This window comes from Acanthopagrus latus, chromosome 10, assembly GCF_904848185.1.
Source record: "Acanthopagrus latus isolate v.2019 chromosome 10, fAcaLat1.1, whole genome shotgun sequence".
In the NCBI taxonomy this organism is placed as follows: Eukaryota; Metazoa; Chordata; class Actinopteri; order Spariformes; family Sparidae; genus Acanthopagrus; species Acanthopagrus latus.
In genome coordinates, this window is record NC_051048.1 from 7,171,545 (window position 1) to 7,197,214 (window position 25,670).

Below are 25,670 nucleotides of genomic sequence, written 5' to 3' on the forward strand. Positions count from 1 at the left end.
TGGAAATGAGAAACAGTTCAGTTCACCCTTTTTGTTCCCACGCATGTTGAAACCGTCATCTGATTTCTGAAATCATTACCAGGACTATTCGCCTAATTTCTGCCAGATCGTTTACCACCGGACAATCCGCCGGTCCCCTCCAAGTCTCTGTCACAGACCTACACTCATCTGTCCACAAGTATCGGTAAAAAGATAACTGAAATCTTCCCTTTTGATGACAAGGGACTTGTCATGTGTCTTGATCAGATGTTTTGGGGTCATACGTGTGGGATAGAAGTGGGTCATCATGCAAAGCCTCAAGCCCATGTGACTGTATGATCTGAAATGATGTAGTACAGTATGACTCGGCTAAATTGTCATCTCGTGCATAACAGCCCTTGTGGGGACTTTTAACGGGATTTGTAAGAGCAAAAGGCACAGAATGACCATGATATTGTACAAAGGCTCTATATCAATTAACAATCTAAACATCATAATATCTGTGACTGTGTGACGGTCTGGTTCTCAAAAGTCCCTCATTTGGTTATGAACCCTTCAGTAATAGCAAACAGTGCTTGTGTCTTGTGAAACCCTTTAAGGTTCACGTCTACTATGGATAAACTGTTTTTGTTAATAACGCTGAAATCATGCCAAAATGAAGCAAGAAGATGGATTTTGGAATGGGGCTGTGTGAAAACCTTTTCCGAGCAGCTGTTTCATCAGTGTTGCTGCATCCATCACTATTGCAACAGCGGGCGTCAGTGATGGTGATTTGTCACCTCACTTCTTCTTTCTAAGACAAAAAGACGGAGAAAAGAAAGAGAGAGAAAGTGAGCGAGAAAGGGGGAAGGTCCCTAAGGACTGTTGGCATGTTAACGCATGACGATAATGTACAAAATGAACATGAACGACGTAAACTCATTAGGAAGCTGCTCACCGAGGTAATGGAGTGAGAGGGGTCATTCTCTCGCTTGTCTTCTTTTTCTTCTTCACTTTTCAGACCCAGCAGCTCCATCCATATTTTCAACGGTCAAGCGCACCAAATATTGACAGCAACGCAACCAACTAGAGGATAAAGTTGAGGAACCCCCCGTCATGGGCCACCTCAAACTGGTTATTTGTTTGTAATCAAAGGCAAAGACGTTCATTTTTGTCAGTCTCTCAGATTTATTTCAGTTTTGTGGAACATCAGCAGCAGCAGTGGCACACGGCAGTCAGTACTGTCTGATATCATCTCAGGCTTGAAAAAGAAAACACGGCACACATACTGAATATGATATACATATGTACATAAATAGTTTCTGATAAAAAAATATAGAGAGAAACCCTTCGGATTACAAAAACAAGTGCACTTCAAAGTGACTACGAGGAACTTTTAAGTGATTCCTCCTGCTGATTCTAAATGACCCATTACAGCAAACAATTCATCCTGCAGTTCCTCTTTCACTCACTTTTAATACAAATGCGCATCCACACGCTGCAGGCATGTACCGCTTGTTATAAAAACAAAACAAAACAAAAAAGGGGGCCCGCTAGAATCAACAACTGAACATTCCTCGTAGTCACCAACATATGAACCATTAAAAATCACAGTTTCCATTGACCAGTTATTTTTCTGAACTGTTGCCCGCCAGCTTTGAATCACCTCACAAACAATGCCTCTACAGAACAGCGTAAAGTCGACAGTTATAATGTGCTACGTGATTTGGTGAAAAAGATTTTATCGTGAACACAAACGATATAGTCACGTTTAAGGGAAAAAAAAAAAAAAGAAAGAAAGAAAGACAATCTCTCCTGAATAACAATGTAGTCCGTCTTTAGGCAGTGTCTCAGCATGAATACACCAGTTTCCTCAGCGTGTATAAGCTGAAGAAACAAGGAAATAAGCAATTCCACCAAAATCCAGAAGAATCCTCTGGGTAAATAACATTTCCTGACATTACAAACTCTCTCCTAAACCTGCAAACACTTAGTTGTATATGTGTTGTTAACCACATCACTTACTGTCCTTTTTGGCTCAAAAAAGCAAGTTAACTTGTTTCAGTATTATAAGGCGTGTTTATCATTATTATTATTATTATTATTATTATTATTATTATTATTATTATTATTATTATTATTATTTGTTTAAACAAAGCAGAAACCACAACGACCATACCCTAACTTTGGGAAGGTGTGCTGATCCATTTCTTCACATCAACACCTTGTTTTTAGTAGTGTAACAAGGGCAAACACGAGCACAGATTGCATTACGGTGACGTTGGCACCATGGTGGTCGTCGTAGATGTCCGTGGTGACCTGGTGGTTCCCGGGCTGGTGGCGTTCATCTCAGCTGCACGGTTGGCCCAGTTCCTGTTGAGAAAACAACTCAAGTTCAACATTTAATTTGAAATTTGAATGCTCCAGAGCAGTGGTTTCAAAGTCTTGTGAGGACCCCCTCACCACAGGTCGTGCATGGTACTTTTCCTCTCAAACTGTTCTAAGATGCAAACCTATTCAGTAATTGAGCAGCAGAAAGAGAATAGGTTGGGAAAAACTCAGTCGGTTTGGAGAAGAACTATTAATGAGGAAATAAAACAAAATCAGAAATATATATATAATTTTTTTTAAGTGAAACAGTATGAAATTGTGTTGTCCTTTAAGAGCACAGAAATACTGGTCAACGAAGATCTTTTCCTCCCCATTCATTTTGCTCCCCTAAAACTAAATATTGCACCTTTAAGCCGCAGTTCCCAACCTTCACAGCTGGTCATCCCTTGAAAAAAAGAGGCGACCCTTCTTGACTTCTCTTATATTATGACACCTAAGGGTTATCTCCAGACTCCTTAACCCCTTTTTGATATCTTTAAAAACTTCCCAGTGCCTCAGATTGACTTCCTTGAAAAGCTTATTTTGCCCACCAACAGTCCAAAACCCAAATCATTTCCATTTACTATCATGAACGACAAAGAAAAGCAGCAAATCCTCACATTTTCGAAGCTAGAACCATCAAATGTTTGACATTTTTTCTTAAAACAGCAACTGATAATCGATTAAATCAACCTTCTGTTGCAGCTGTAGTGAGAAACCACCTCTGTATTATCAAATAGGACTTGCTCTAACCCCAGTGTGCGAGAGAAGATGTATTAAACGTTAAATGTTTTCTGTTGTATACGCTACCTCTACTCAACTAGCTGCAGGACAACACAAATAGCGTTTGACATCCTCTTTCTTTAACGCACGCTGACAGTGATGATGGTCCATTCTCTAAATTGCTCAACCCTCCCACTTGGATTTCTTGGCAAGCTATTATCCCATCTTGTTACACAAAAAAACACGACATGTGAAAAAGGCTCGTGTTTGCACTTACTTGAACACTTGCACGAGAGCTATGGTGAATTTCTCTGCCGGGTCAAGACATCTTTTGGTGCCGTCTTTGAGCCTGGCACTGCAGGGGGAAGAGAGAGAGCCTCAGTGTTAGAAAAAAAACAACTCTCTCTGCAGTGCATAGAAATGAATCATCACTGACAAACCAAAAAACTACTATGTGGTCCACTTGTGGTATGGCACATTCCTGCAGATACTTACATGACCTCTTTCTTGTTGCAGTATGGACGAAGACCGTACTCCTCCACACCAGCAATGCGCTTGGGATCCACAGCACTGATTGTGTTGACGCACAAGCATCGAATTGAACCTAAACACCAACAACAACAACAAAAAAAAGACAGCAGTGTGAATAAAACCATGGACCTCCGACAGTTTCACCTTCAGTGTTAAACAGAGGGGGAAACACTTACCTGCTGGGGTGCAAATGATGGTGCAGGCCAGGAGAACGATGCACTGGATTGCAGTATTCATGCTTGTCTTAAAATTCTGGCAATTAGTGGGTAACCTTCACAGAGGATCTGCTCAATCTGCTGTGTGTTTTCAGTCTCAAACTGAGGCAAAGACTTGTCTTCTTGCAAAATTTCTTTTCCTCAGACCTGGAGAATCTCTGCTGCTGTGTGAAGTGTGCAGGGCTCTGAGCTCCATCTTCTCTTGCAAACCTTTTTATACACTCAGTTCTACAGTTCCAGAGAAGTGGCTTAAAAAAAAAAAAAATCCTCCATTTTTCCTTAGAATCCACTTGAGCTGTCATGGCCTTTTAAAGACTTCCTGTGTGGCGAGGAACAAGATCCTCCTGTTAAAACAAGCCTGCCTCTCTTTGAGAGCGATGCTGACATGGCTAATATTGCACAAGTCCTCACTATCGCTCCTGAGTAACTTATTCTCACAAATCCTTGGCACTGGAGTGCTATTTTTCTACCTGCAAGCATGTGAAATCAGTCGCTTGCGTATTTATCTCGCTGCTCTAATACCCCATAATCTCATCTACCCAGCTGCGTTATCTGATGACTAGACAGCGACGGTTGCCACTGTGACCACCTGCTGGGTTGTGATGACATGCATGATAATTCACATCTGGGAAAGCACGGGAAAGTTGTTTTCCTCTTTTGCAACTCAAAATGACCAACACTGGGATTATTCTAAATCTCAACATAATCACCAATGAGTGTTTTAATGCATGTTTGATCCTTTCGTTCCCTTGCTGTTGCATCCTTTGCTCGGACTGTCTTCATTTCGTAATCCTTCTTGATTCATGTGCTGCCACCGTGGTTGAGTTGGCTACTTAGTGAAACTGTTTAATCAAACGGCTGTTTTGAGTTTGTTTGTAGTTGATATTTCCAACTTTTTTTTGTGCTGTAGATCCCGAGCCTGTGCAGGGCGTTTTATTTTGCAATTGACCAGACATGCTGGTGGTGGTGGTGGTGTAATAATGAGTCAGTTGGCATTATTGCACTTCCAGTTCCCCTGTCAAAGTCAATGGGATTTTTGAATGTATTTTTTTTCTTTTTATTTGGTTTAAATGCCCAAAATAAGGTCTGTAGTTAGCACAGGCTAATTCTGCGTTCACACCAAAAGCGATAAAATCGCCTGTGGTCGCTCTGATCGCTCACATCATGTCGCTGCAGTCGCGTGTGTGGCAGCGACTGCAGCGACCGAAGGGGCGTGTCTTACAAGCAGCAGGCATAGGCCTACATAATAATCAATCTATTACATCGGTTCCCAATTGGCTGTCGCCACGGTCACGCCACTGCTCATTTGCATAAAGTTCATCTGTCAACTTTAGGCTCTCGCATCGTGTCGCTCACGCCACCGGTCGCTCCTCGTCGCCAGCGTACATTGAAAATGAGTTCGCCGCGGTCGCTCAAGTCGCTTTTGGTGTGAACGCACAGTTTAGGTATTTACACATTCTGTTCTACCGCACAAAAAGCATCATTAAATGTCCCACAACGTAATGGTAAAGTGGCCAAATGAGACTACAGAGGTTGCCAGGTACATTGAGCGTCATCCAACCGAACACAGAGACTCGTCTACCTGCTAGTCTGCCTTTAGTTACGACGTATGTGAGCGACACGTGAGCGGCGTGAAAAGAGAGACCTTCTCCGTCTCTCCCGGTCGTCTCTGTTCACCGCACCTCATATTTTATCTTGCACCACACACATCTATCTATCTATCTATCTATCTATCTATCTATCTAGGCCTATGGGCGATTTACTCAGGTTGTTAAATGCTGCTGGACTGTGGATTTCTCAGTGAAGGACCTGGGTCACATTTTTCCACGGTGTTTGAAGGGATGCAACGTCATGCACGTGCTCAAGTGTCTACAAATAGTCCGCTGACATAAACTATGACCGGCTTCCGGCACGACACCCTAGTTCCACAGAGCCCCTTTTGAAAACAAGTATTTGTTATGTCTCATGCCTCAAGTGTGTTTTGACACCAAGCGTAAATCAGAATGTCCAAAGTTAACACCAATGGCGCACTCGCCTCCAAACAAGATAGGTCTGTCTTACATTACACTTTTCATCCGCCACTTTACAAAGTAAGCCCTTGCTGGTGTATTTGATTCTACCCCTGGTGTGCCTGGGAATAAAATGAAAACTAAATGCTGCATGTGCCTGGCTGTGAGCTGGCAGCTTACAACAGTCACACACCCACCAGATTCCTTTGAACTGAGGGAGCAACGTCGCGGGGCCAACGCTGAGCAACTGAGATCGAAATGGCTCACAGCTCCAAAAGAGGAGAGAGTAGAGGAAGGGCAGTCAAACAACTTTCACCAGTGGTGCACATCAATCATGCTGCAACTCAGCATGGAAATGAGCAAGGCGACTGGTCACCCTTCGCTTGTATCAGTTGCTTCATCTTTGTTCAGTAGAGAAGTAGATACCTCCATGGAAAACAATGGAATGTGAGTTAGTATGTTAGTAATGCATTTACTTGCGTCAACAATGACTATGAGGAACAGAGCAATGTCATAAAAGTTCATTTGTAGGCTCTGAGAGGCTGACACTGCCAACAGTATACTGCACTTTGGAGGTGTAGAGTTCAAAGTAAGCATGACCCATGATCAGGATGTTCTGCAATCATGAAACCTGCGTTGAGAGATTTATAAACGGGTCAGCGTTTAAGGAACTACAACCACACGCTTTTTTTTTTTTTTGCTAAGACTAGATGAGACGATTAACACCACGCTCATGTCCGTCTTTTTCATTCGGAACTTCTGGGAGCAGTCGGTTAGCAGCATAGCTTAGCATAAAGACTGGAAACAGGTGGAAAGTGCTTGTATATTTCCTGTCGTCTCTGCTGGTTGCCTGGCAATTGGTATTAGCCAAGAAACAGCTGAGACATTGTCATTTTTATCCTTCGTCCTTTTGTTTGAACGAAGCATCAAAGATGAAACATGTGGCAAATAACTTCAGAATATTCAGAATTTTCTTATAATTCAAAGTGGGAGATTTTCCTTTTTCCCCAATGCACTTTTTATTTAAAACGTACCATAAGGAGTTACCATTTCCTTATTTTTGGTCATATATTTAATTTGGGGAGAGATTTTGGTTTTATGCACAGGGAAAATGTAAGTAAGTGTCTGGTCACTCCTTGTACAGACACTTTGTGTGTTTTTTTCCATTTATGATGCAAACAACAGAAAAATCTTTATTTAAAAACTCAAGCCATCCTCACTGTGTCCTGCATCTTTTGGTCCACAGATTAACCACCAAGCTTTCTGTCTTTACAAGGGTCTTAACCGACCACTGTTTGGTGGGACAAACACATTCAAACTAGATGTGAACACATAGCATCTTGCTCATCGCTCTGCTTCAGTTCATGTTGAATTCTCAGACAGTGTTTGTGTTGCATGAGTCAGGATAAAAAGTAAATCTTACTGCACAGACCGTAAGGGCCACTGTGGGAGATTCAAGCCGTCCTCAATTTATCTTCAACACATATTCCCAGCAGAAAAATACACACGTCAAGTCCACATACCAAATGATGTGAACAACAAATTTCTAAGGAAATTCTATCAGTGAAGAGGGGGACAGCAGGGAATATCTCGTGAAAGCCCATCAATTTCCAAGTGCTCCTCGCTTATCATCAGAGTGTACCCCTGCTTAGTTCCAGTTAAAGTCAAGTCAAGGACAGCGCAAGTATCCCTGAGTGCCTTTCTTATCAATCCAGGTGCCTGTTTGGTCAGCAAAAGTGCCCCCCACACCCCACACCACACAAATTGTCCATCTAATCAACCAAATGATTGATTTGCCCAGCTCCCTCTAGTCACCCCGGGTGTCCCCCAATTGTAATTTATTATTGACCCCAACAAGGACACAATGCAGAAACTGGGGCCCCAGGTGCTCACCGCCCCAGTGTCAGACTCCTTCATGTTTTTATTCCCTTACTTCCTTTTTTCACACTCTGAGGAAACCTCTTGATTGTTCCCTGAAAAGTTACCGCTTCAGGCAACCAAATAAAACGCACTGTTATCTTTAATAAAATGACAGACTCTGGGTTTTAACACTGGGGGCAAAGTGCACAACTAAACCAAACATACAGCAAATGTCAAGTCATTTTTAGACATTTTAATGTGAAAATGATACAGTATCTATATCTTTAACTCAGCTCAGTTTCAGTGACAGAATACAAACATGGGTAAGTCAATCAAGGCCGTCACTCAAGTGGAGCTGCGTATCACTGCTTGCCAGACCGACCTCTCAGGGCAGATGTCTTGGCACTTAAGCTCGACTGAACTGTGTAAACATTACAAGGCTAAACTTGTATTGCTTCAGTATTAGTACGCACACACTCAAGACACTCATTGCACTGAAGGTCTGCTTGAATGTTGCCAGCGCACCAAAACAGTTGTTAGTCTTAGCAGGACATCTAGTGGTTGGATGTGGTAAAGTCACACCACTTCAACTATAACTTCTTGTGTTTTCCCTCTTTTTTTTTTTTTTTTTTTTTTTTTATTATCATTTCATGACATGAAATCAAAACACATAAATGGGAGAAACTGTGAGAAACAACCGACGCCTGGCACAACCACCACCACCTCCACAGGCAAAAATATTGCAGGATGCAAAATAAATATCAAGTCAAACTAAAGGCAACAATGCGGGCAAAAACAAAACTAAGAGAAAGAGGAAAATCTGGGCAACAAAAACAGCAGCAGTCATTGTGCAAGGTGTACCTCAAAAAAAGGGGAAACTAGAGATTAGTTAGACTCACTTGCATGTTGTAATATATTTTAAAGACTAACCCTACTCACCACTTATGCACAGGGCATAAACACAAAATGCACTCTGGTAAGGGGCAAAGTGATACTGACATGGACAGCTGCCAGGACACCAAACAATGCCAGGCACAGCAGGGACAGAGAGCAGGAAGCAGAGGTAGAACAATTGTTGGGGGAGGAGTTGATTCAAGGCTGCATTCACCAAAACTACAGCTTGCTCTGTACTAGGGGAGTATATACCCCACCACACAGAGCAGAAACAAGTGACAGGGGCCTGGAGTGGCTGAGACAGAGACACCCTTTACCCCATAACAAGACACTGTGCCACCAACATGATTTTGAAGCTGGTATTTTCAGGTAAAAAGGGACACAATGTTGATTTAAAATCAATAAAACAATCCCTGCAGCAATCAGTAATCTAACCATTGTACCTTCACAAGACAAACTAAGGTAAAGACTTCTTAAGACTAATAACAAACACCCCATTTGCTTGGGTGTATCCATTTACAGGTAGTTATGACAGCATTTCCAGTAAGTGAAAGTGAAACGAAATATGCCAGTTCATAGCAGACGGTGCTCTCAGGAGGCACAGTTTGCAGTGCTCTACATTTTAAGGTGTAGAATTGTAGGTAAAATGGATGAATACCAATATCCGTTGTTCTTCGAGGCCAGAGATTTGACAGACAGAGAGAGGGGGAAGGTCACGAGACACTTTCAGAAAAGAAAGGATTCTGGGGGAGGCGAATGTTTGACCATTGCAAAGGCTGGAGCAAAAACATACAAAGTATGTTTCAAGGAAAAAGAAGGTAAGGAATCACATTTGTTTAATATGATTTAAAGGCTAAGACTATACTTACTAAAAAACATAGTGTTCTATGTATTATTGGCGTAAATCCAGTGTCTTGTTTGGGCCTTGGCCTTGTTTATAACAGACCAGGAAAGGGTTTTGCAGAGGAAGTTTCACACCATCCCCCTTCCTGATGGAGACTTGCGTCTGACTGTGAGTCGAACCGATTCACCACAGACGTTTGATCAGCCCTCAACCAGTCAATCACAGGTGAGCTGCCCGGAAACATTGACTGACACTTTGTGATTGTGGTAAACAAAAGCGTCAGAGCTGAATGATCTGGCCTGACCAGTTTGAGGGGGACTTCTGAGCAGAGTCAACATCTGATGATTCAAATGTTGCGAATGCCATTGTAGCGACAACACATTTTTATTCTATCTTTTTAGAATATACTGATAAGCAGATGTAGTTTCTCCCATATAAACTCATACATTTGTTTGATATTGCTTTTCTCCTTTAGACATTCACAAAACCAAACACAAAGACCCTTGAGAAGATTTTCAAGCCAGATATTTTCCTCCTGTTCTACCTGAGAGACAACCTAAAAGCAAATAAGCTTTTACAGAAACAACTGTCTGTTATCGGCTGCACAATGGAGTTTGATTTAGATGAAGAATGGGCAGTGGTTAGGGGGAATGTGGATAAAGGGTCTGGAGATGCCTTCGTCAGTGCTGCTGAGAACTGGGAGTTACAGGTGGATAGGGTCTTCATCAGTCTAACTGAGAGATACCTCTGCTATCATGTGGTTGAGCCAAAACAAGCCAAAATCCTCATGCAGGACCTCACCTTTGTGACTGATGATATCAAAGTGTACACAGAGAGTGGTTATCCTGTGATTGTGGGAGACAATGATGCCGTGAAGGACAGGATTGCAATACTGGAAAAGAGCCTGCCCACTCGGAGGGAATTACCAATTGCGGAGAGGCAGTTCAAAGTGGTGGAAGAAGAGTTTAATCGAGAAATTTGTACACATTGCCCAGAGGTTAAAATCCACAGAGGCAACGCCACGATCATCCTGGAGGGCACTGACAAGGAGGTGAAGTCAGGAGCTACCAAACTTGATGAACTGATCAGAAAGGTAAAAGAAAAGAGAGTTAAACTTCCCACAGCAATACTTACATTCATGACATCCAGTGGTGCCATCTCCAAGTACCAAGCCCGCTTCCAGCAAAGTCTCAGAAATCCTGTTTTGATAGAGGTGGGGTCAGACCTGGTTCTGTCCAGTTTGTCCACAGATGCCCTGGATGAAGCTGAGGCTGCACTACAGAGAGACCTAAGTCTGGACAATGTTCAGCTGCAGGGAGCTGCAGCTGTACCTCCGGATCTTGACAGAGTGACAGAAATCCTGATGAAAGAAAAAAATGAGGCAAACCTTCAAGAGCTCAGAGTGGACGTCAGCTTCATCCCAGGACCCAGTGGAGCTGCAGCCACCAAAGTACGACTGGTGGGCTACAGTGAGAATGTGAACAAGCTCAAAGAACTCCTGCACAACTACCAGATGAACCAAATTGGGACGCAAGAACTGCTGAGTCTACCGCATCCGGAGCTGGTCGACTGCTTTGACAATGTCTTAAAAATGATTGGCATGAAGCAGAACAAGGTGACCTTTGAAGCCTCACATTTTCCGTACCCTTCTGTTGTTGTGTCTGGCCCCCGCTGTCAGGTCCACGAAGTCCAGACACAATTAAACGCAACTCTAGCCAGTCTGACGAAAGACACGTTGGTTCTAGATGGACCAGCGGCACGGCGGTTTTTCCAAGCAGAGGGCAAAATGAGCAAGGAGCTAGTGGAGAGCTCCTGTCAGGTTATTATCAGGGAACAGCAAGGCGTGTCAGGAACCACCAGCAGCCCTGGCACTACCACTTTGACGCCCAGACTGTCCATCACCAGACTAAGCTGCAACTATGCCGGGAGCACTGTGGTTAACAGGATGAGCCTCGAGATCAAACTTGGCAATTTGGTGGATGAGCAGGTTCGCCAGTTTCCGTTCTATTTTCCAAGATGCAGTACAGCAACAATGAAACACTCCCATTTATGTTATTCCATGTTATTTTCACAGGCGAATGTGTTGGTGGCCCCCATGATCAGCGGGCAGCTTGCTTCGACAAATATTGGCACATGTCTCGTGAAGAAAGCAGGGAATGCCATCAACTCAAAGTTTAACTCTGCGGCAGCGAATCGCACCTTCGCCCCCGGTGATGTTCTGCAGGTTGATGCGCCTCCATCTCTGGGCTGCTCCAAGCTCTTCTTCATTGAATGCTTGCCATGGGATGGGGTCAGAGGACAGAGTGTGAAGGTAAAGTAGTCTATCTTGAATCTCCATCTCGTCAAACCCTCACATAGGTTAACTGACCGGCAGATCCGCTCTGTGTGAACAAACAATAGATCCAGTGGAGTGACTAGATAGTGATACCGATCGGTGAAATCCCTTCATCTAGCTCTTCCTTGGGTGGCTTATTGCAAATAATGTGACATGAGTTATAGTTTAAAAGCGATGGATAAGGAGCTTGTGCCAAATCCTAGAATGTTGCTGAAATATGTGTCTTAATGGTGCAAATAAAAAACTCATAGGCTTTTTTCAAGTTTAGCTTCAGTCGACAGGACAAAACTCAATTGCATAATTGGATCTGGATTGCAGTTGAATAGATCACGGTGGTTTTTTTAGGCCAGTTGCCCACTTATCAATGCACAAATCTTGATGGTTGAGTTTGGGGACGTGACTGATTCTGCTTGCTATTGTCAGGCAGAATCTTTAGACAATAAACTGTTATATAAATACTGTTGTTAAACTCAAATCTGTGTTATGCTGTGTGCTTATGAAAACACTACAGACATGTCTTCTTTTTATTTTTCAGGCCCTTGGCAATGGCCTGAAGACGTGTTTGGACCTATGCGTGCAGCAGAGGGTGTGCTCCGTGGCCTTTCCGATCATCGGACCTGGAATTCTGTTAAAATACCCGCTGAGAGTAGCCATTGAAGTGCTGACTGAGAATATTCGCCTTTTTGGATTATCTGCCTCCACTGGTTCTCTCTCGAGCATTCACGTCATCATCAAACCAGGATATCCTGACTCTGAGGAGGTGACTGTCAATACCCAAACAACTGGTTTGTAAGATTAATGTGTGCAGGATTTATTGAGGAGAGGGTTTAATGCGGGTGTTTTGATTTACAGTGCTACCATGATGTGTACAAACACCTCAGCTCAACTTTAAACCAGGGAGGCCAAGGTAAACCAAACACACAATACGAATATGCACCATTTAAGGAAATATCTTCAAGGACTTACTGATTAGCAATTCATTATCTGTATAAAACATGTTGTGGTGTTCTCCTTCACAGCAATCTTCAAGTCCCTCACCAGTGACCTTGATGACATCACAATGACAGTGGGAGGCGGGGTTAAACTACAGCTGATTTTTGGTGACATCACCAATGAGACTACAGACGTTGTGGTGAACACGACCGATTTTAAAAATTTCCAGAACGGTGGGTGAGAGCTGGCGTAGCTGACCAAAAGTCCGTGTTATAACATTTCTGGCCACTTTAGTGGCTTTTTAGGCTCATGACTTCATTCCAGATGGAAATATCTCAGTGACAATCAGATGGATCGTCATTGAATTAGGCGCATATATTCATGGTGTCCCTGTGAGCATGTTAGCATGCTGATGTTAGCATTCAGCAGTTTTTTTTTTTTGGCTGTGAAGTCTTGTTGTGTTCTGTTGTCAATCTAACCTTTTCTCTGCAGACGGCGTGTGCAAAGACATCTTGACTGTGGCCGGACCAGAGGTGGAGGCTGAACTTAAAGCAGGTGAGAAAGGAGAACAAGCGAGACATTTTGGAGCCAAATAGGTTGAACAGCTTCTTACTTACGTTGTCTTTGTTGTCGTGTGTGTAGCAAACGTGAAGAAAGGTGAGATTTTCGTATCTGAGTCTGGATCGTTCCCTTGCGACGCCCTCTTACATGTGTGTGGAGAAAAAGACGCAGGTATCATCGAAAAACTGGTGTGCGACATCATCAGACATTGTGAAAACTATGGATTCGAGTCCATAGCCATTCCTGCCATCTGTGCTGGTAGGTATTTTCTGAGACTTTCTAGATGTGCAATTGATAAAAAAACAAACAAAACATAAACATCGATTTTGATTCTGCCAGTAAACATTCAAACTGTTCATGCAGGAGCTGGAGGGTTGGACCCTGGTGTTGTGGCAGGTGCAATCCTCCGAGGGGTGAAGGCTGCCACGTCATCTGCATCTCTTCACTATATCACCAACATCCGCCTTGTCCTGATTAAGATCAATGTCTTCTTGGCGTTTAAAGAGGAAGCGACTCAAATGTTTCCCACCGCTGTAATCAACAGAGGTAAAAGGAAGTTTCACAAGCAGGCTTCTTCTTCTTTTGTGTTTGCTACGGAATATGTCTTTTTCAAAGCCAGAATTCTTTTCTACCATTGTAAATTTTCACTGATTGTTATCTTTGGACCGTTCTTGCAGTGTCAGCACCTCAGAGGCCTCATGTACAACAACAACAACAACAACAACCGCCCTCTTTGTCAGCAAGCACAGACCTAAGCATCCTCCATTCCACCTCCACAAGTCAGAAGTCCGTCTTCCTCTTTCTGGGTCTCTCCAGACAGGATGTTGACGATGCCATGACAAAGCTGAAGTGTGCTTTTCAGGCTCAGTGCTCCACTCAAACCCTCAGACATGAGGAACTGGTAGGCCTCACCCAGGACGACGTAGAGGATCTGAGGCAGCTGGTGGAGTCACATGGTCTGAACATACAGAGGGACCAGTCTGGGCCGGAAAGCTTGACAGTGAGTGGGTTCAAAGATGGAGTCAACCAGGTGACAAAGAAGATCAATGACTCTCTGCAAGAGTATCTCAGAAGAGAGGTGAGAGCCAGGGAGGAGGAGGAGCTGTTCAGCCGTGTGGTTTGGTGCATCCTGGGAAATAATGGCAAGTGGGAGAGACTCCCTAAAACAGCAAATTACAAACTGGAAAACAATGATATAGCTGGAGGGATTGTTGATGCACAGGGCACTGAGTGGAGTGTGGATGCACAGAGGTCGGGGGCTTCGAGACAAATAAGTGGGCAAACGACAAAGCTGAAACGACTTGTGAATCATGCAGGTGAGAAGATTGTTGCAGATGATTATTTACGTTAAAATCTCAGAATGGTGGCACTCAGAATTGTACTCGGAACAAACGCGAAACTGAAAGCTTCTGATACGAAAATCTTGTCCCTTGCCCACAGATTATTTTGTAGCTGTTCTGGAGCATTTGATCATATAACCTGTTCACTTTTTAAGACTTTTTTGGCATCAAATTAAGTTTCAAGATAAAAATGTATATTTGATATAAAGGAAAACATTTGCAAGTAAAACAGTGATTTCTGCTGTGTGCTGCTTGGCAATTTATTTTTGCAAATTTGCACATCTGCAGAAACTCTTACGATGACTTTGGAGCGGACACAGAGCAGTTCCTGAGCAGGACACCAGAAGTAGAACAGTGACTTTGCTACAAACAAATTCACTTTGATTATCTGACATTTTTCCATGTCGTCTCCTCCTCACTTTTTCAGACTTCACCCTCCCTCTCGAATGGAACAACATGGCTGCTAGTGAAGCTCTCAAGGCGGTTGTACTGCAGCCTTCTTCTGCAGAGTACAAGTCAGTGAAGGAGGGCTTCAAACGGACAGTCAGCAAGACTGTGATGAAGGTGGGGAGACATTTCATTGCCTGTAGATATTTATTGTGTCAGGGTATCCCTTATAATTTAAATTTCTGTATAGTTTAATTGCCTAATATCTGTGTTGTTAATGTGCATTTGAAAAGAGTCGACATATTTACATCCTTCCAAGCCGAATTCGGAAGCTCGGTATATTTTGTTGTTTTGGTGCATTTCCTGACAGATCGAGCGCCTGCAGAACGTTCATCTGCGGCGCGCCTATGAAGCACAGAAGAAGCACATTTCTGATAACAGAAGGCAGGAGGGTGGAGCAGGTGAAAAGTTTCTGTACCACGGGACGACCCAGGAAAACTGTGATTCCATCATGAAAACTGGGTTCAACAGGCGCTTTGCAGGACAGAACGGTAAAGATCTTTATCCTCTCTCTTTACATGCCCATTTATATCCTTTAACTAGTGAAGTGTGACTGTCACATGGATGACTTTGGATGACGTTGTGTAGATTTGAGGACTTAATTTAAATTCCCCATTTCCTCTTATTCTCAGCTACTGCATATGGTCATGGAACCTACTTTGCTGTAAACGCCAACTACTCAGCACAAGCACTCTACTCGAAGCCCGCTGCTGATGGTTCTCAGTTAATGTTTGTGGCCCGAGTCCTGACTGGCGTCTACACTCAGGGAAGCAGCGACATGAAGGTTCCTCCTCCTCGCAGTAACAGTCAGCCCCACGACCGCTGTGACAGCGTGGTGGACAGAATAGACAACCCATCGATGTATGTTGTGTTCCACGACAACCAGGCGTACCCAGACTACCTCATCACATTCAAGTGAGGGAGGCTGCAGAAAGGATTGTTCATGACAACAAAATGAATTTCACATATACACACCACACCACAGAGGCCTTACGTCCAAACCAGTGAGAGAAATTAAATGAACCAGGAGCTGTGAAAATGAGAGCTGCACATTTTTGGCACAAAGACCTCACTGAAGGTAGAAGTTCCTCATTAAATGAATGAATGAATGATTAACCAATTATTAAATTATTGTAGCATTTAGCATGCATGATGTGTCTGATTTGGGGTGACTTTTGGCGCATTAAATCACTGCCTATTTAAGATAGATGCAACCTTTCTCTTTCTATATCAATACCGAAGTACAATCATGTTAAGCTCAACCCATAACGACACAGTTCTTTCTTATATTGCATTGATGTACTGTACTGTTCGCAGACTGCCGGCCTCGGCCCAGCTGCCACTGCCACTTTCACACCTCCTGTAATATAGAAACTAGATACAGGGCAAAAAAAAGTTCTCCAGCTTTTGGGTTTACATCCCAGTTATGGGGCGCACTGACTTACCCCCTGCTCGTCATTGTGATAATGTCACAGATTGTAAAATCACTTCTCAGGGCTCAAGACAAGTTTTACAAACGTGAAACCTCAGCAGTTAAAAAAAATATCAGATTGTAAAGAGTCATAATCTACTGGATTTAGGCAGGCACTTTAGTTCATAGCACAGCGCCGTTGAAAAGAGTTCTCACACTGTGACTTGGTTAGTGAACATTTAAAACGCGTGTTCAGGTCAGCAGCTTCTTTTTTTTTTTGCTGCAGCTGCTTATTTGGACCTTTTCTGTTGTTGGATTCTCACACAGTTTGTCACAACTTTTTTTTATGTCAGTTTATTTTTAATCTGTGTGGAATGTGACTTGAAAAGTGGCATGAATTGCATTAATTTAGATAATAATAAAAAAAAACAAAGACTCCAAAAAGTACAAGTAGCGAGAGTAGTAGTTAGTAGTTGTCATTATAAATAAGCTAAATCTAAACAGATAGTTTTCTGCTCAGCTGTTTGGGTAATCTCTTGAATTGCAAATGCAATTTTTCAGTTTCTTCAAGAATTATGTCTGAATGTGTGTTTGGGAATTCATGGCCTTATTACCAATCTGATTATTAATAAAGAATTGCCAAATCATTGATGATGTCACATTGGCATTTTGGACTTTCACCACTGACGCACATAAACACACACCAACAGTACAGACAGTATTTTATTTGGTTGACATATGGATCCATTCAAATGAAACACAGGGCCTGACTCTGCAATATTACTAAGCTTTCTAGTCCCTTTTAGCTTAGTGTTTTGGTTATTGTTTAGATTAGTTTCACAGCCCCAGTTAGTTCTGTTTCCAGCTCCAATTAATTCTCAAAACTACATCCAAAGCAGCAGACAGACAAAATGAGCAACCAGCAGGTGAGTACAATTGAACATTTGGCAAATCATGACCATTATCATTTTGTTTCTCTGGACTTGGTGAAGACTATTAGAGTACTTGAGTGGGTTAGTGAGGAGAGTCAGCTAACAGAACCACTGGCTGCGTGGAGGCAGAGCATCCGGAGGACGTCACAAGGAAAACCAGACTATATTTTCTCCAATACTGATGTCAAGATGCCAAAAAATCTATCAATTCATGATATTTGCAATCAATATAATGTTGCTTTAAAAGTCTTTAAGTCTAAAAGAAGAATCTTAATTTCTCACATACAATCATACAATGTAAAACGTAGTGAGACTCTTCATCTAAAGTATGTCACCCAGGAACCAGAGAATTAACATTATACGCATGTTTCAACATGGGGAAAACCGGAGTACCTGGAGGAAACCCACACTATCACAGGGAGAACATGCACAGTCCACACAGAAAGGCTCTTCCCCAGGCCAGAGTCGAACCTTTCTTACAGGTGGTAGGCAATAGTGCTCACCCTAAACTTTTGCCAGCTTGGGATCAAACACATTGGTTCAATGTAGACGGACCAGAGGGCAGAGAAGGAAGCAAGGAGTTGGTAAGGAGCTCCTATCAGGAGGTCCTAACCCTCCAGCATGTGGAGTCTCAAATCTAATGAAAATATCACAAAACAGCAGCATCCCCAGCATCTGCACATCCACCACTAGATGGCCATGAAACACTACCAACAGCACAACAAATATGATGATTGTCCAAGTCAACAACACACCCCATGAGTCAAGCCCCTGCCACCTCTACTAAACTGCTCAAAGAAGGAGAGGGAATGTAGCGCAACTTTGACACGGTGAGCCTCCTCACTGGTGATGTTTGAGGTGTTTGGGTAGTTGAAGGAATTGAGGCTGTTTTAAGACTCAGCCTCATATTTTACATTACAGGATCATTCATTTGAAAATAAAGTTAAAATTAAACTACAGCTACTTACAGTAAATGAAAGGGAAAGGGAAACTAAATAAAAACACTTCAGTGCACACTCTTCACTCAACAGGGACGGAGGTACACTAAAAAGCGTCACACTTGCTGAAAGTTTTACTGTCAGTTAAGACTTGTACGCAAAATGGATGAATACCAACATCCTTTGTACTTTGAAGCCAGAGATTTGACAGACAAAGAGGAACGAAAGGTGTGGAGACACTTTCATAAAAGACGAGTTTCTGGGGGAGGTGACTGTGGAATGATTGAAAAGGATGGAGCCAACACATATAAAATCTGTTTCAAGGAAAAAGAAGGTAAGGAATCCCAATGGGTTGAAATGAGTTTAAGGCAGAATGTACTTAAGGAGGATTCTGTTGGAAACTTGGACATTGTTGTTTCTTCCAGACCAAGAAAGGGTTATTCAAAGGAAGTTTCACACCATCTCCCTTCCTGCCAGAAAACTACGCGTGACTGTGAGCAGAATAAGTCTGCCACAGAACTCTGATCAGCCCTCTTTCAACCAATCACAGGTGAGTAAATATTGCCCTTTAGTAACCTCAGCTGATTAAACTGCTGAGTAAACACAAACAAGTCAGGGCCGGTCCTTCGACTTTGGTCACCAGATACACTCCAAGCGAGATCAAATCAGACACAGTGCTCATGACTGAATCAGCACACGTGCAAAATAGAGATCAATTAATTAATAACAAATGATGATCCTGGTGCAACAGCGGTTGCTCCAAAATATTTCATTAAGGTCCAAGAAAAGATTACACATTAGATAAATATTAATTTTATTGAATTAATTAAAATACAGCCTGGAAGATACTACATGCATCTTCCAGGTGTATTTATTAGCCCCACAACAAACGCAATTTTGCAAATGATCCAGTTGTGAAAATATGTCCAGATTTGATTAAAATTACATTTTAAAAGTGCTAGAACGTAAATGGTCACACTGAAACCATTAGGTTATGTATTTAAATAATGAAACACATGAAAACATGCTAGTTAACTAACAAGCCTAGTTAACCTTTATAAATTATGTTTGCAATCCTTGCATTGGTTAATAAGCAAATACTTAGAAATGAACCTTGTGTCTTTTTTGGGTTTTTAGGTCAATAATTTTCTGTTTAATTTTGTAGGTTTCATCCTCATGTGTCATATTTTATGCTTCCTGTCTTTGTTTTCTTCCTTTTCTGATTGCCTTTATTTGATTCACCTGTCCCTCAATAGTCCTTCCTCCTTAATGTATTTATGGAGTCCCCCCCCAGGTACATATATTTCACATCTACTTTATCCTATACCTCTAGTGTCAGTCCTAGAATTTCTATTTGGAGCCATCTGTGTGACATAACTTAGTCAGTTGCCACACTAACAAGGATACGCAACAAGACAGCGCTCAGAGCCACCATACTATTGTTCTGGCTGTTGTGACAACACAGAAGTTGACAATTGTTATATAATTTCTTTCTATTTGTAATCCAACCATTGTCTTTTCAAGGTCTCAGACCAGGAGGTGAAGTTAGGAGCTACACAAGGTGATGAACTGACCAAAACTTTTAAAGAAAAGAGAATTAAACTTCCTACAGCGTTACTTACCTTCATAACATCCAGTGGTGCCATCTCCAAGTACCAAGCTCGCTTCCAGCAGAGCCTCCGAAATCTTGTTTCCATAGAGGTGGGGTCAGACCTGGTTCTGTCCAGTGTGTCCACAGATGCCCTGGATGAAGCTGAGGCTACAATAAAGAGAGAACTGAGTCTGGACAATGTTCAGCTGCAGGGAGCTGCAGCTGTACCTCCAGATCTTGACAGAGTGAAAGAAATCCTGATGAAAGCCAAGAACGAGGCAAACTTTCGAGAGCTCAGAGTGGACGTCAGCTTCATCCCAGGACCAAGTAGAGCTGCAGCCACCAAAGTACAACTGGTGGGCTACAGTGACAATGTGAACAAGCTCAAAGAAATTCTGCACAGCTACCAGATGAACCAAGGACAAATGACAAAAGAACTGCTCAAACTACCACATCCTGAACTGGTCGACTGCTTTGATCAGTTCTTAGACCTGATTGGCATGAAGCAGAACAAGGTGACCTTTAAAACCTCGCGTTTTCCATCCCCTTCTGTGCTTGTGACTGGCCCCCGCTGTCTGGTCCCCAACATTCAGGCAAACTTGAAAGCAACTCTAGCCAGTCTGATGAAAGACACACTGGTTCTAGATGGACCAGGTGCTCAGCGGTACTTTCAAGCAGAGGGTAAAGTCAGCAAGGAGCTGGTGGAGAGCTCCTGTAGGGTAATTATCAGGGAACAACAAGGTGTGTTCTCCCCAGAGGTGAAAAGCTTCAGCACCAGCAGTGTCAGAACCAAGCCTGCCACCAGACAGCGCTGCAACACTCCTTCCAGCATTTTGTTCCACAAGATGAGCCTGGAGATCAAACTTGGCAGTTTGGTGGATGAGCAGGTTGGACACTTTCTGTTCTATTTGACAGAAAGTAGCACATCATCCATGTTACACTCACATTGATATTTCAAATAATTTCCACAGGTGAATGTTTTGGTGGCCCCCATGATCAACAGACAACTAAATTCTACAGAAATTGGAAAATGTCTGTTGAAGAAAGCAGGGAATGCGATCAACTCAAAGTTTTACTTGAAGACAGCAAATCGCACCTTCGCCCCTGGTGATGTTCTTCAGGTTGATGCGCCTCCATCTCTGGGTTGCTCCAAGCTCTTCTTCATTGAATGCTCGCCATGGGATGGGGTCAGCGGATGGAGTGTGCAGGTAGAATTTAAAGCCTATATGGAGAGTTTAACAAAGCAAAAGTGAATTTGCACAGCTGGCCACATTTTCCACTTAAAGGCATTGATGAGGCTTCATCCGTTTGAACGCAAATACACAAACCGACATAGTAGTTTCGAGAAGAATATTAAAAATAACTTTGAGAGAAAAGTTATGATCCTGCCTATCCTGGCTAAATTGTATTTTCAAGAGTTATAAGCTTCAGAATATCGGTTATATGGTCTTATGCCTTACCCAGGGCTTCAGTTCTTGTTCAGAATAACAGTGGTACTTTTAATCTATAGCCCCACTCATGTTAGGTTAGCTCGCAATGTCAATGCGGAGGTGAAAACACTGAGGAAATGTTTGATTTTTGTTTTGCAGGCTCTTCGGAAAGGCCTGAAGAGGTGTTTGAACCTGTGTGCACAGCAGCACTTCTGCTCAGTGGCCTTCCCAGTTATCGGACCGGGAAGAGTTTTAAAATACCCGCTGAGTGAAGCCATTCAAGTGCTGACTGAGACCCTTCACCAGTTTGGATTATCTGCAGTCTCTGATTGTCTCTCCACCATCCACATCGTCATTAAATCAGGTTACCCAGACTCTGAGGAGGTGACTTTCAACACAACTGGTATGTAAGATGAATACTTGTAAGATTTATTGATGAAGGTTTTTAAAGCTGGTGTTTTTACTTGCAGTGCTATCATGATGTCTCCAGGCACCTCAGTTTAAATATGAACCAAGAAGGCCAAGGTAAGCTGCACATACGCTCGGGAATAAATAAAAAAAAATATATACCCACATATATACAACCTATCATATTCCAAAAAAAGTAGGATGCTGGGTAACACATGAATAAAATGAAATTATCTGCAAATGATCTCTGTTTATCAGACTCGTAAGAACATTGTTTTATTCAACCATGTGTGTCAGGAAAATGGTGACCCTCGTCCCATCCTTATATATTCACAAAAACCAAAGTTGCTGATGAGGTAGAACATTAAATCAAATACGTGGTTCTTCATCTCAGCCATCTTCAGATCGCTCACCAGTGACCTTGATGACATCACAATGACAGTGGGAGGAGGGGCTAAACTACAACTGGTGTTTGGTGACATCACTAATGAGACTACAGATATTGTTGTGAACACGACCAACTTTGTTGATTTTCACATAGGTGAGTTTGGATTTTTGAATGTGCAAAGAATGATTGACATATATGAATATTTTGTGATTTCTGCCTTAAACATAGACACAAATGCATATCTAACACACACAAAAGACTTTTCCATTATTTCAATGGGTGTGTAAATAGTCAGAGCACTCTGGTGTGCACATGCTTGGATAGGAATCAAAGACGCAATTTTGCTTCTCTAAAGAAAGCTCAAGATCTTGGTTGTTGGTGATGTGTTGTGTTGACTTGTCTATTTAGCTAACGTTAGACTGGAACTGCAGATACATTTAGCGGCTAATGGCAAAGCAAAGCACACAGGCCCTGAGCCAAAGAATACTGTTGCTGCAGCAGCAGATTTGTTCAGCAACTGATCCAGTTAGCACAAAGCACACACCAACATCAGTAGAATAACTGCCCTGCTTGATCGCTAAACTACAAGTGATGTTTGGTGACATCACTAATGACACTACAGGCGTTGTTGTGAACACGATCAACTTGGTGATTTTCACATAGAAATGTTATCAATTTGACCTTTAAAATCAAAACTTGACATTGACGACATTATGAGTATGTTAGCATGCTGACATTAGCATTAAGCTCATGACTGTAGACCCTTGTCCTTCTGTTCTAACGTAACCTTTTCCCTGCAGATGGTGTGTGCAAAGACATCTTAGCCGTAGCTGGACCAGAGGTGGAGGCTGAACTCAGAGCAGGTGAGGAAAGATGTTCGATATTTTCAAGCAACATCCACTTCAGCTTCTTCGCTCATGTTTGTCTTCTCTCTTGTGTGTAGCAAACATCAACCGAAGAAGCGGTTTTGTATCCCGGCCTGGATGGTTCCCCTGTAAAGCCATTTGGCATGTGTCTGGAAAAGGGGATGCAGGTACCATCGAACAACGGGTGTGCGACATCATTAGATATTGTGAAAACTATGGATATAAGTCTGTAGCCATTCCGGCCATCTCTGCTGGTAGGTATTCTGTATAAGGTATAAGACTTTCTAGATGGGCAATTTTAATTCCACCAGTAAACATTCAAACTGTTCATGCAGGAGCTGGAGGGTTGGACCCTGGTGTTGTGGCAAGTGCAATCCTCCGAGGGGTGAAGATTGCAACGTCATATACTTCTTTTCATTATATCACCAACATCCGCCTTGTCCTGATTAATATCAATGTCTTCTTGGCGTTTAAAGAGGAAGCAATGCAAATGTTTTCCGCTGCTGTAATCAACAGAGGTAACAGAAAGTTTCACAAACTTGCGCATGTTTGCATGTCTTGTTTTCTTGTTTTTTTATTCCAAATCAGAATTCTCTTGTTCTATTGTCAGTTTTCACTGATTGTTATCTTTTGATACACTCTCAGTGCCTCGGAGGCCTCATGTACAACAACAAGACCCCTCTTTGACAGTGGGCACAGACCTAAGCATCTTCCATTCCACCTCCACAAGTCAGAAGTCCGTCTTCCTCTTCCTGGGTCTCTCCAGACAGGATGTTGACGATGCCATGACAAAGCTGGTGGGTGCATATCAGACTCAGTGCTCCACTCAAACCATCAAAAAGGAGGATCTGGTAGGCCTCACCCAGGACGATGTAGAGGATCTGATTCAGCTGGTGGAGTCGCATGGTCTGAACATACAAAGGGACCAGTCAAGACCCAAAAGCTTAACAGTGAGTGGGTTAAAAGATGGAGTCAACCAGGTGACAAAAAAGATCAATGACTCTCTGCAAGAGTGTCTCAGAAGAGAGATGAGAGCCAGGGAGGAGGAGGAGCTGTTCACCCGTGTGGCTTGGTGCATCCTGGCACACAACGGCAACTGGGAGAGACTCCCTAAAACAGCCAATTACATTTTGGAAAATAACGACATAGCAGGAGGAATAGTGGACGCACAGGGCGTCCAGTGGAATGTGGATGTACAGAGGTTGGAGGCTTCAACGCGACTATCTGGACAGACGACAAAGCTCAAACGACTCGTGAATCTTCCTGGTGATTGTTGTTGCTGAACATTTATGTTTCAAAGGAGCCTGACTTGCTTTGAAAATAACACGCATTTGGTCTGAATTTCTGACATTTTTCTTTTTTGTCCTACAACCTCTTTACAGACTTCACCCTCCCTCTCTACTGGGACAGCATGACTCATGGTGAAGCTTTCAAGGTGGTTGCACTGCAGCCTTCTTCTGCTGAGTACAAGTCAGTGAAGGAGGCATTCAAACGGACAGTCAGCAAGACTCCGATAAAGGTGGGGAGACATTTCATTGCTTCTAGACATGGAAGACTCGAAGCTAGTTAATAGGTTAGGTAAATGGCTTTTATTCACATAAATGGAACCAATTTATATCAAGGTATCTCTTACACATGTTTCCATATTAAGTTACAGAACAATATCTGTGTTTTTAGCATGCAATCACCACAGTACAGTTGAAAGGAGTTAAGATATTTCCATCCATTGGAGGTAACGTGTTACTTACTTTGTTTTGTTATTTTCCTGACAGATCGAGCGCCTGCAGAACATTCATCTGCGCAAGTCCTATGAGGTACAGAAGAAGCACATTTCCGACAACAGAAGACAGGTGGGTGGAGCTCGTGAAAAGCTTCTGTACCACGGGACGACACGGGACAACTGTGACTGCATCATGAAAACTGGGTTCAACAGGAGCTTTGCAGGACAGAACGGTAAAGAGCTCCCTCCTTCTCCTCTCCCATTTCCATTTAATTCCTTTAATTAGTGAAGTGTAACAATCACATGGATGATTTTGAACAATGTTGAGTAGATTTGAGGACTTAATTTAAATTACCCATTTCTTCTTATTCTCAGGAACTTCATATGGTCGTGGAACCTACTTTGCTGTAAACGCCTACTACTCAGCCCGCTCCACCTTCGCGAAGTCCGCTGCTGATGGTTCTCAGTTAATGTTTGTGGCCCGAGTCCTGACTGGGGTCTCCACTCTGGGAAGCAGCGACATGAAGGTTCCTCCTCCTCGCACTAACAGTCAGCCCCACGACCGTTATGACAGCGTGGTAGACAGAATAGACAATCCCAAGATGTATGTTGTGTTCCATGACAGCCAAGCGTACCCAGACTACCTCATCACCTTCAAGTGAAGATGGTAGGGATGGAGGATGGGCGCAGAAAAGATTGTTTATGATGATGGTGTTTTATTAGATGAATTTAGGCCTGAAAAATCATGTAAGTGTATACCTATCACACCACAGAGCTGTTTAGTCCAACAAAACAATATTTTTAATTCAAATCGTCAGTGTCAGCACAAGTTAGCCCAGGCTGAAGAACCTCTTAGGTCAGGTGGCTGTTGCGCACTATGCGTTAAAATGGCACCTTTAATTATGTTTTCTATCAACCCATGATGCAGATAATTGACAAATGTTATACAAGTAACAATGTAATTGT

At 42.7% G+C, this 25,670-nt stretch overlaps 3 protein-coding genes across 3 annotated transcripts; 2 read left to right on the forward strand and 1 right to left on the reverse strand.

Annotated features, from left to right (window-relative positions):
• Positions 1-1,126: 1,126 nt before the first annotated feature.
• Positions 1,127-20,060, reverse strand: LOC119027310 (C-X-C motif chemokine 3-like). Its single transcript, XM_037112401.1, has 5 exons — positions 19,924-20,060; positions 3,759-4,116; positions 3,547-3,655; positions 3,329-3,406; positions 1,127-2,331 (listed from the first exon to the last, which is right to left on the reverse strand). Exons 2-5 carry the CDS (start codon positions 3,817-3,819, stop codon positions 2,229-2,231), a joined length of 351 nt encoding a protein of 116 aa, XP_036968296.1. The 5' UTR covers positions 3,820-4,116; positions 19,924-20,060; the 3' UTR covers positions 1,127-2,228.
• On the forward strand, positions 8,457-17,080 carry LOC119027305 (protein mono-ADP-ribosyltransferase PARP14-like). The gene is made up of 14 exons (XM_037112389.1): positions 8,457-9,378; positions 9,505-9,629; positions 9,880-11,391; positions 11,479-11,715; positions 12,275-12,499; positions 12,592-12,646; positions 12,759-12,905; positions 13,165-13,227; positions 13,315-13,491; positions 13,597-13,779; positions 13,911-14,549; positions 15,001-15,137; positions 15,331-15,511; positions 15,653-17,080. The coding sequence occupies exons 1-14, from the start codon at positions 9,126-9,128 to the stop codon at positions 15,937-15,939; spliced, it is 4,221 nt and encodes a 1,406-aa protein (XP_036968284.1). The 5' UTR covers positions 8,457-9,125; the 3' UTR covers positions 15,940-17,080.
• Positions 17,150-25,513, forward strand: LOC119027306 (protein mono-ADP-ribosyltransferase PARP14-like). Its single transcript, XM_037112390.1, has 14 exons — positions 17,150-18,635; positions 18,727-18,851; positions 19,826-20,779; positions 20,864-21,100; positions 21,482-21,706; positions 21,793-21,847; positions 22,125-22,271; positions 22,919-22,981; positions 23,062-23,238; positions 23,320-23,502; positions 23,630-24,250; positions 24,367-24,503; positions 24,757-24,937; positions 25,080-25,513. The coding sequence occupies exons 1-14, from the start codon at positions 18,464-18,466 to the stop codon at positions 25,364-25,366; spliced, it is 3,564 nt and encodes a 1,187-aa protein (XP_036968285.1). The 5' UTR covers positions 17,150-18,463; the 3' UTR covers positions 25,367-25,513.
• Positions 25,514-25,670: the final 157 nt, after the last annotated feature.